The following is an 11300-nucleotide window of genomic DNA, read 5'->3' on the forward strand; positions in this document are numbered from 1 at the left end:
GTTCCGACTCAGTGACCCTGTACAGGGTTTCCGAGGCTGTAAATCTTTATGGGAGCAGAAAGCCTCATCTTTCTCCCGTGGAACAGCTGGTACTTGTGAACTGCTGACCTTGCGGTTCGTAGCCCAACTCCTAACCATTACGCTACCAAACAACAACAACAAACACTGAAGCATATATAATAATTTACACCTCCAAAGGGCACATTCTGCAAGTCTGTCTCCTGGCCACCAGCTCTTAGTCGCTCTTCCCATGAATCTAGAGTCCTCAGACGCTACCCATCTCTGTCTCTGGTGTCTCTGCTTCTCTGGATGAGGTCTCTCATTCTGCTTGTGCTCTTTTTCCTTGATGATCATAGGGTCCTCTGTTTCTGGACTGTAAGATTAACCACTCCCCTGTTTTTGTTAAAAAACTTTCTACTTTTACAATTGTGACAGTCGCAGTTAGTCATGATAACAATTACGTACTACTGAATCATGCAAATTTTATCCGCATCTCTTTTCACCAGACTCATCTAGACAAGATGAAATCTATTCAGTGGGGATGCTTTCTTTCCCTCCATACTCTTAAAACTAAACTCCCTCTTGAAACCTTGTAAGCCAGTCACTTCATGCCTTTATTCCCCTCTCATTTTAGGTAGCCAGTGTCTCAGTTGCCCACCCCTATCTACTCTGTACAGAGGGGATATCACTGATACTTGATGTGAAGACTCCTTCCCTCTTTATTGGTATTTAGAGTTACTACCTCTCTGAGTATAGGTCAGATTCATCAAATTGTAGCAATTTACCCTCGTTTTCTTTATCAAAAATTTTGTTTTTGTTTTTGTTTTTAATCTTCCTCTAGTCGAGTTCTGATTATCAAGCCACTGAGGCTAGGTCAAATGGGTATTGTCTATAAGTTTGGGTGTTCTTGTGCATCTCCCCTCACGCCATGTCCATGGGCTCAAGTGTCCCCAGGTCGCACCACACTTTGGACCAACCGGCCCATCCTCTTATTGCTCATCTCCAGGTCAGTGGACTGTGGTTGAACTCAGCCCATTTCTTCCATTCACCAGTAGACCAGTGTGATTGCCAGCAAGCTTACATGCCTGTTCATATGTTCCTTTTGAGTTTCAGTCCTGGAGGAACATGATTGCCTGCCTTGATGGCTTCCTGGAGAACAGCTTGCTTATTCTTGTAGTAGCCAGTCACGCTGACATTTTTGTTTTGGGTTTTTCCTGCTAATCTTTCTTTGAAGATGTATCTTCTGTTGCTCTAGCTGTACCAGGTGGGTTTGCTTGTCCTTGCTAATGGGAATGTCCCACCTCATAAGTTTCTGGATAGGACTCAGGATTCCACCTAAGGTCCTATACTCTGCAAAGGCTCTGCATGAGGCCTATTTCACTGAGCAAGTTATAGAACCCTTTTTAGGTATTCCAATCAGTTACAGGCCGAAGACAGGCTTACAAGTTTTCTGTAATCATGTTTCCCCATAATTCTTTCTATCCCACTCAAGAGTCTATTTTACAATAGTAGTCAAAGGAAACCAATGTTCATAAGACAGTCAAGGATTTTAGTAATATTTACTATCTTCAAGCTATGCCTAGATGCCTATATCACAGAACCCTGTTGTTCCAAGGTTGAGCATGCATCACTATTTACCTCTGTCTCATTTAAGCCATGCAAACCTATCTCAGTGTTCCCCTGTCCATCTTGTTCTTCCACCTCCTCCCCCTTCTTGTATTGCCCTCCCCAACACCTGACTAAACCCCCCAACCCAACCCCACTGTTGTGGTTACCGGACATTCCATTAACTTTTCTCTCCATTTAAGTCAGTCTATTTTATCCTGTAATCTACCTGACCTTCTGACCACCTGGATCTCTGGTCCTCTGTGTTTACCTTTGTTCACATTATAAATGTTTTGATCATGGACTGACCTCCCTGATCCTCTGTTCTTATAATTTATTCTGTTCTTGACTCTTCCATTTGTCTATTGTGTTCCGGGTGATGCTGCCACATACGTCATTCTCTGGTTGTTGTCTGTTCTTCTGTTCAATCCACAGAACTTCCTTTAGGATGTTTTTCATAGCAGGGTTGGCTTTGGCAGAATCCCTTAGCTTCTGTTTATCCTGGAATATTTTGATTACACCATCGTATTTGATTGACAGCTTTGCTGGGTAGAGGATTCTTGGTTGGCAGTTTTTTTTTCTTTCAGGATTTTATATATGTCTCCCCATTGCCTTCTTGCCTGCATGGTTTCTGTTGAGAGATCCAAATTTATTCTGATTTGCTTGCCTTTGTATGTTACATTTCTCTTTTCCCTAGCTGCTTTCAGGATTCTGTCCTTATCTTTGATTTTGGAGAGCTTGGTTATTAATATGTCTTGTTGATTGTCTTTTAGGGTCTGTTCTTCCTGGGGTTCGTTGAGCTTCTTGAATGCTTATCTTTTTGCTTTTCAGGATGTTAGGGAAATTTTCTTCTAGAAGTTCTTGAACTATCTCCACTGTGGACTTGTGTGATTATTCCTGTTCCAGAATGCCAATAATTCTTAAATTATTCCTCTTCATGTTGTCCAACATGAATCTTACACCTTCTTCTGATTTTTTATCCTTTTTTATGCTTGTTCTTCTATCTTAGTAGTGTTGAGAGATTATATTTTGGCTCACTAGTTCTGGCTTCTAGCTCTTCAGTTTTACTCCTTTGCCCTTTCAGTGTATTGTCCATTTCTGATATTTTATTATTAATCGTTTGGACCTCTTTCTGTAGGTTTTGAATTGTTTCCAATGCTGTATATCTTATTTGATTGTTCCTGTAGTGCTTTCCTGACTTCTTCCTTATTTTTCTCAACTCCACTGTATAGTGTTTTGATACCTTTTATAATCATTTTTCTGAATTCCTTCTCAGGCATTTCCAAAGCCTGCCCATCTTCCAGTATGGAGTGTAGGTCTACTTCCAGCTCATTTGCCTCAGTCACTTTATCTTGTTTCTGGACATGTGCTGATATGGTCATCTGCTTCTGTTTTTTTGGGCATATTGAGGAGTTATCTGTGGCCTTAATACTTAGATGTATATGTATTTTGGTATTTTTAATGCTTTCTGATTGCCTCCAGGTAGATGTGATCAGGAGATGGGCTTCCCTTTTCAGTCTTCTTCCTGAGAAATTTCAAGATGCCACTTTTGGTCATTGTGACGTAACTCAGGATTTAATATTTGGTCCAGTTCCTCTTTAGTCTGCCTGTTTTGACTCCACAGTACCCATTCAGACCTTTTTCTTAATGATAAACAGTTCAGGGCCAGCTGTGGCAGTTTTGCACTGCCATTTGGTTTTAAGTGGAAACTGTCACCTTAAATTTTAAGGAGCTTTGTGCACATGCCTTATAGAACCCTCTGAGAATGGGGGTGGTGTGTCCACTCCCTCAGGCACCCCTATTGTCACCAGAATGGAGGTACGCAAACAGCAAGAGACAAATGAACAGATTAAAAACAAAATAGAATGTCCACACTTTTATCTCTGTGGTTCTGTCATGTGTGCGTGGCTGCTCTGATCCTTCCCCTGCTTGGTCTCTACCAAGATGGTGGCTCCAGGAGCAGCTGAGGATCTTGAATTAGAAACCATTGGATTTCTTGCTTCTGCTGCAAATTCCCCCAGCTGCAAGCCTTCCAACCTTCTAAATATTCCTTTAAATGTGATTCAGAGGTCTGGCCCTATCCCCTGTGCTTGCTTGGTCCAGTATTCTGTGTTGTTGCTGATGGAGCTCCTCACTGCACTTTTTACGATCTGCCATTTTGCTTGTTCCCCTCTTTAATGTTTTTTTTTGTGAAAAAAGGTACAATATATGCAAGGGAGCTTCAAAAAAATTTGTTGGAAAAATAGAATTAAAAGTAGTGCCACTAGGGTTCCAGTTCACGCCGTCATGGGTTTATTCTAAACAGAATGTATTTAAACATGTCTGTAATCAGTGGATAGCTGCAGACAAATTGGGCTGCGAACCGCAAGGTCAGCAGTTCGAAACTACCAGCTGCTCCGCAGGAGAAAGATGACATTTTCTGCTCCCTTAAAGATTTACAGCCTCGGAAACCCTGTTCAGGGTCACTATGGGTCGGAACCAACTCGCTGGAACTTATCAACAACACTAGTCTTAACCTCATTAGGGTGCTTTCACAAAAAAGGATACTTTCTGGCCATAGGAAAAAATTTTTGAATTTTAACAGAACTCAAATGAACATCTTTTCAAATCATTAAAGTTTTTGCAACACATTTATGGGACTGCTGCCCCACATAAGCAACAGTTTTTAGATGGAGCCTGTGTTTTAGGAATGTTGGAAAGACTTCAGAGGTGTACCAACAAAGGAAAGATCTTGGCAAATAAAGAAACTGTAGCAAAAATCCAGAAACTGGTAGAAGACTCTACAATTACCATTAATGTGATTATCTGCTGAAGTTGAGATCTCACATGATTCGTTCAGCATTTTCAATTTTAAGCAAACATCTAGACCTAAGGAAACTTTCTGATCAGTGGGTGCCAAAAGCATTATTGGAAGATAAATGCTTTCCATCAGTCTGTTAATAAAATTCGTAGCTAATGAAAATGATTTTATGTAATGAATCATATCCAGAGACAAGACGGATTTATCAATATGATCCAGACAATAAAGTCTAATCAGAACAGTGGTATCTGAAGGCATCTGCTGGGTCAGAGAAATCAGTCAGTTTAGGTTGACTTTTGTTGGAATTGCAAAGCAGTAATCTTGACCTTGAACATACCCTACCTAATTTAGAGATCTCTGAAGAACAGATTTGATACGTTAGAAAACCGTAGTCGAATAGGTGCATTTGAGTTATGATGATGGAGGATAATATTAAAAGTACTGTAGACTACCAAAAGAACCAACTAATTTGTGTTGGAAGAAGTGTAGTCATAGTACTCCTTAGAAGCCAGGATGTCCAGACTTAGTCTCTTATACTTTGGACATGTTGTCAAGAGGACCAGTCCCTGGAGAAATACATAATGCTTTGTAAAGTGGAGGGCCAACAAAAAAGAGAGGTCCTCCAATGAATGGCACAGTGACAGCAGCAATGGGTTCAAGTGTAATGGCGATTTTATGGTTGACATAATACCAGGCAGTGTTTTGTTCTCTTGTTCATAATAAGTTCAGTTCACTGTGAGTCAGTACCATCTCAGGGGTACCAAACAGCAACAGCATTAATTTTGATAGATTTTCTTAAAGTGCACAGGAGGATTAAGAGGACTTACTGTGGGAAAGTTTTAAGAAAATTAAACACTGCATTGGTGAGAAAAAGGCCAGGAACGTTGTGCTGAGGAATTTTTTTTCCATCCCACAATGCATCTCCTCATCTCTCCATCACTGGAAGGACTGCGCTACAAGAATTTTGTTGGGAAACCTCACCCCAAAGCCCTGATCTTGCCCCTTCAGACTTCTTTTTGTTCCCAAAACTCAAAAGAATATTAAAAGAAGCACGATTTGAGTCCCAACAGCCAAACTGCTGGTTTGATGTGGTATAAACTGAAGTGTGCAGAACTCTTTGCGGGGAGTGTTTAGAGAGATGAAAACACTGCCTTCAGAAGTATGTAGACTTACCTAGAGGATATATTGAAGGAGCTCTGGTAGCGTAGTGGTTACCAATAGGGCTGTTAATCTCAGGGTCAGCAGTTCGAAACTACCAGCTATTCTGCGGGAGAATTCCACAGGAGAAAGATGAGGCTTTCTGCTCCTGTATAGATATACAGCCTCGGAAACCCTGTACAGGGTTGCTATGAGTAGGAACCAACTCCATGGCACATGACAACAAACAATAGAGGATATATTGAGAAATAATAACTTTATATTTTGATATTTTTGTTTAATGTTTCTATGATTTTATAGTAATATTTTTTAACTTACCCCCTATTACTAAGACAAATATTTGACTTACTGACTTTAAATACAAACTGTTTGGACTTAAATTCACATTTGTCTTAAAGACATAATTAGTTCATAATTACGTATTCTTGTATATGATAATATAGTTACAATGTCCATATCACATAGATATTGTGGACATTAAGCAACACATGACTATGTAGGCATTCAGTAAATCTTGAATTAGTGAACATTAATTTTCTGCCTCTCTTCTGTAAATTAAGTTTAGAGGCCTCTTACTTTTCTGTAGGCAACCTGGTGGTGGTGCAGTGATTAAGCACTCAGCTGTAAACTGAAAGTTGGCAGTTTGAACCCATAAGCTGCTCTCTGGAAGTTTAGACATGGCAGTCTACTTCTGTAAAGATTATAGCCTTAGAAATCCTATAGGGTAGTTGTACTCTCTTCCATGGGCTTGCTATTCTATGAGTCATAATCCAATTGCTGGTACAGATAACAATAATCTTTGGGGTAATCCAAAATTGATGGTTTTGAGCTGAAATCATTTTCTTTTCCCAATGTAGATTTTAGATTTTAATTTAGTACTATGTTAGAATGCAAATGCACTTTGAAGCATTATAAAAAATGTACCTCTTTATGTGATGAGAATGCAGTGGCTCCATAGGATAAACACTAGACTGTTAACCACAAGGTCAGCAGTTTGAGCTCAACAACTGCTGTATGGAAGTAAGATGAAGCTTTCTGCTCGTGAAAATATTTACTACAGCCTCAAAAACCCTCTACAGGGTTACTATGAGTTGGAACCAATTCAGTAGCGCTTTAACAAGAATAGCAACAACTCTTTATGGTAATGAAAATGCGAAATGGTCTTGGAAGTTTTGCAAATCATTTTTGAGTATACCCACATGCTAATGCTCAAAATGTCATAGTATGCTTCCAATTTCAGCTGACTAGATCCCTGTGATAGTCATCGCTATTCCTGGTATGGTGCTGTAGGATCAGCACTGGACCACAAAGTCAGTGATTCAAACCCACTAGCTGCTTCTTAGAAACCCTGTACAAGTTGCTATGAATCAGAATTGACTTGATGGCACTTGAGAACTTAACAATATATAAATGGTTTATTTTACTTTGTTTTTTGTTTTTTGTTTTTTTTTTGTCTAAAAGAAGGCTGTTTAGATGACGACCATAAGAAGCACAACCATCATTCAGCTCATTTATGTTTTCTTTAGCATCCTGCTTCAATTTTAATTGAAATCTGGCACTCCCTTTTGTATGCCTTATTAATTCAAAAACATTCATTTCTCACACTCTGAAATCAATACCAAGTTAGAATGTCTTTTCTATATCAAACAAAGCCTTGAATCCAAAGCAAGCAACAAAGTTCCAGCGTAAACCAAATAATTTAACTTTTTTTTTTTTTTTTTTTTTCACTTACACTGGAGGCCATTTTACCTGGCACTCTTATTACCTAAGAGTAGTTGTAGTAAGCCAGATCATCAGTAATTTTGTGTTTGTGTGCGTAAGTTAGTTGTGAGTGCTGTTAATTCCCAGTGTGCCAATAGCATAGGCATTCCCTGTAGACATCACAGTCTTAGAAATCAGGTTATAATATAGATGTCTAAAGACTTGAATTTCAGTGTCATCTCTGCCACTAATAAGTTGTGTCACCTTGGACAACTTTATCACACAGTTGGGCCTTAATTTCTCATGGGAAACATTTATAAAAACAACTCCACCAAATATTTTTCCCTATGAGTTTTTTTCTTTCAATATTCTTTAACTGTATTTAAGTTATTAAACTATGATATTTCATAATCATCATTATAACATTTGATAGATGATTACTTTAGATTATTTCTTAAATAACCATTTGTTAATTTTCTTGAATAGGAAATTTGTGTGGTTCGCTTCACACCAGTAACTGAAGAAGATCAAATTTCGTATACATTGCTGTTTGCGTACTTCAGTAGCAGAAAACGCTATGGAGTAGCTGCTAACAACATGAAGCAGGTTAAGGATATGTACCTTATTCCTTTGGGTGCCACAGATAAAATTCCACACCCTCTTGTGCCTTTTGATGGACCTGGTAGGTGTACATTTTAATGATGGGATATGATTGAACTAAAGTGGGAGGTGGGACCTAACTGAAAAAGCTGACTGCTTTCTCTTTCGGTATCCAGAGCATTAGATAGATGATTTTCTTGACAAGGGACTCTAGTACCCATTTGAGATAGCCTGTAGTGAGCTTGATACAAAATTGTCCTTTTATTGTAATTCAAACATGGCTGTTAACCTATGTTTCTTATTTTGTACAGGGCTTGAACTGCATAGACCTAATCTACTGTTGGGCTTGATTATTCGTCAGAAACTGAAGCGGCCGCATAGTGCTAGTGCTAGCCATGTAGCTGAGGCTCCTGAAACTGTGCCGGGGGCATTGCCACCTGATAAAAAAAGTAAAATAGAAGCTTCTACAGAGGAAGCACCAGAGGAAGAAAATGACTTTTTTAATTCTTTTACAACAGTATTGCACAAGCAGAGAAATAAGCCTCAGCAGACTCTCCAGGAAGACCTTCCAACAACAGTTGAACCTTTAGTGGAAGTCACCAAACAGGAGCCACCAAAACCTTTAAGATTTCTTCCTGGGGTATTGATTGGCTGGGAAAATCAGGCTTCTAGCCTGGATTTAGCAAATAAACCTCTTCCTGTGGATGATATACTTCAAAGCCTTTTGGGCTCCACTGGTCAAGTATATGAACAAGTTCAGCCAGTGATAGAACAAAATAATCTTAAAGACATTCCATTTATCAATGAGCAAACCAACCCAAAAGCAGAAAAAGTAGATGAAGTAGAAATAACTGATGATGAAGCCAAGGAGGTGAAGGTTAAAGTAGATAATAATACAGAAGCTACAGATAATTCAGTAGTAGTAGAAGAAGAAACATCACCACTGGGGTCATCTTCCACCTCTCCAGGAGCTTTAACGAATCTTAGTTTGAGAGGTAAACCACCAGATATTTCTACAGAAGCATTCTTAACAAATTTATCAATTCAGTCAAAACAAGAGGAAACTATGGAGAGTAAAGAGAGCACATTAAAAAGCCAGCTGCTTCAAGATCAGGAGAACCGTTCACAAGATAACCAGACTTCAAATACTGGTTCTCCTGGCAGAGCGAATATAGGAAAAGGAAACATAGACAGTAATGTGAGTTGCAGTGACAATCTTGTTGGTAGCACGACAAGGTCTCCACAGTTTATCAACTTGAAAAGGGACCCTAGACAAGCTGCAGGACGCAGTCAGCAGTTAAATACGTCAGAGAGCAAAGATGGCGATAGTTGCCGGAATGAAGAGAGAAACACGCTGGCTGGCCTGTCACACAACAAGGAGCACTTAACAGAGCCAACCAGTGTAGAAGAAAACTTGTCTTCTGTAGAGAGAAACTCATGTGTTCAGCAGAGTGATAATTCAAGTGTTCCACAAAACTCAGCTTCAGTAGAAAATATACAAACTCCTCAAACAGAACAAACAAAACCTTTACAGGAGGATATTTTAATGCAAAATATTGAAACTGTGCACCTGTTACGAAGAGGATCAGCGGCAGCAACATCTCATTTTGAACTTGGAAACGCATGCCAACCAGAGTTTCCTTCTAAAAGCATCAATTTTACCTCTAGAAGCACCAGCCCTAGAACAAATGCAAACTTTTCACCTGTGAGGCCACAGCAGCCCAGCCTTCAGCATCTCAAGTCTACCCCACCTGCATTTCCATTTCCAGGACCCCCTAACTTCCCCCCACAGAACATGTTTGGATTTCCACCACATTTGCCTCCCCCACTACTTCCCCCTCCAGGCTTTAGCTTTCCTCAGAATCCAGTGGTTCCTTGGCCGCCTGTTGTTCATCTGGCAGGCCAGCCACACCGTATGTTGGGCCCCCTCTCACAAGCTTCAAGGTATATGGGCCCACAAAATTTTTACCAGGTTAAAGACATTCGGAGACCAGAAAGACGTCATAGTGACCCTTGGGGTAGGCAAGACCAACAGCACCTGGATAGGGTATTCACTAGGGGCAAAGGGGACCGCCAGAGATTTTATAGTGATTCGCACCACTTGAAAAGGGAACGGCATGAAAAGGATTCTTGGGAGCAAGAATCTGAAAGGCATAGACGCAGAGACAGAAAAAGCAGGGAAGAAGGGCACAAAGATAAAGATCGGGCACGGTTATCACACACTGATCGAGGAGCAGACGGGAAAGCAAGCAGAGACAGGAATGTAGACAAGAAACCAGATAAGCCTAAAAGTGAAGACCATGAAAAGGACAAAGAAAGAGAGAAAAGTAAACATAGAGAAGGTGAAAAGGATAGGGATAGGTACCACAAAGATAGGGACCACACTGACAGAGCTAAAAGCAAAAGGTAAAATTGGCAGGCTATTTCATGAGTACATTTAAATAACTATTAAATGTTGTATCTTAAAAACTTTATATAAGACTGCCTGCTAGGACTGTGCCATCTTTTAAAATTTTTAATATTGGTGATTTGCAGAAAAATAACTTCTGTGTGTTGGTGCAGAGCATTCTGTACCATTGCTCCTCATCCCTTCTTCATACCAACTGTCTCTAGTTGTAGGAATTTAATATTTTTTAAAGTTTTACATTGCTGTATATTCAAAGATTTGTTTAATATGCAATAAAGGCTTAGAAATTTTAGTTTTATTCTGTAATTGATAAATATGGTTAACTACGGAATATATTTACTGCCTCTAGTGAATGTCCTTTATATAATGACTAATTTGAGAATAGTGTGTGCTCCGTAAGTTTGTTTTAAATTGCACTGTTTTTTTAAAAGATGTAGAGGAACTACAAAAGCCAAGCAACTTCATAATCAAATTATACTAATTGTTTAGTTGAGTAATTTTGACCAAGAATCAGAAGTCCAAGGAGTACATTTATTGCTTTAATCTGCACTCATCGAAGGCATTTTATTACTGTATACTATAGCTTTGTTAGAAGGCCCTTATTTTCTTTTCCATTTTTGGCTCTTCAGAAACTTGAATACTTAAGCTTGTACATGATCTTGTGTTTTGCTATCCTTTTTACTGTAAAATGTAAATATTTTAAGGGATATTTTGATTCTAAATATGATAAAAAGTCTTTCACCTATTTTGTGTGTGTGATTTGAAATTCAGTACAAAAATTTCTTTAAAGCTTTAATTCTTTCAGACATTGTACTTGTCTAACTCAACCAACAGTATATAAGCACAGCTGTCTATGCTATATCAGGCACAAGATGAGGAGAAAAACACATTTTTTGAATCTTGTAGATTATCATCGGTCATTGAAGTAAATAGAGAACTACCAATAAAAAAAATGCAGCAGTAGCCCACTTTCTATACATGTTTTATGTTTCTGAAAACTTGTACATCATCAAATTTTGATACACTGAC

The 11300-nt window shown here is 39.1% G+C and overlaps 1 protein-coding gene across 1 annotated transcript in view; it reads left to right on the forward strand.

Moving 5' to 3' along the window:
• The window catches only part of PHF3 (PHD finger protein 3), a 127682-nt gene extending 116617 nt beyond the window's left edge, over nt 1-11065 (forward strand). The window contains exons 15-16 of the mRNA XM_006835745.1: nt 7751-7946; nt 8176-11065. Coding sequence (XP_006835808.1) covers nt 7751-7946; nt 8176-10274 — 2295 coding nt within the window. The 3' untranslated portion in view covers nt 10275-11065. The remainder of the gene's footprint in view (nt 1-7750; nt 7947-8175) is intronic.
• Nucleotides 11066-11300: the final 235 nt, after the last annotated feature.

The sequence above is a fragment of the Chrysochloris asiatica genome, unplaced genomic scaffold (assembly GCF_000296735.1).
Source record: "Chrysochloris asiatica unplaced genomic scaffold, ChrAsi1.0 scaffold00019, whole genome shotgun sequence".
Lineage (NCBI taxonomy): Eukaryota > Metazoa > Chordata > Mammalia > Afrosoricida > Chrysochloridae > Chrysochloris > Chrysochloris asiatica.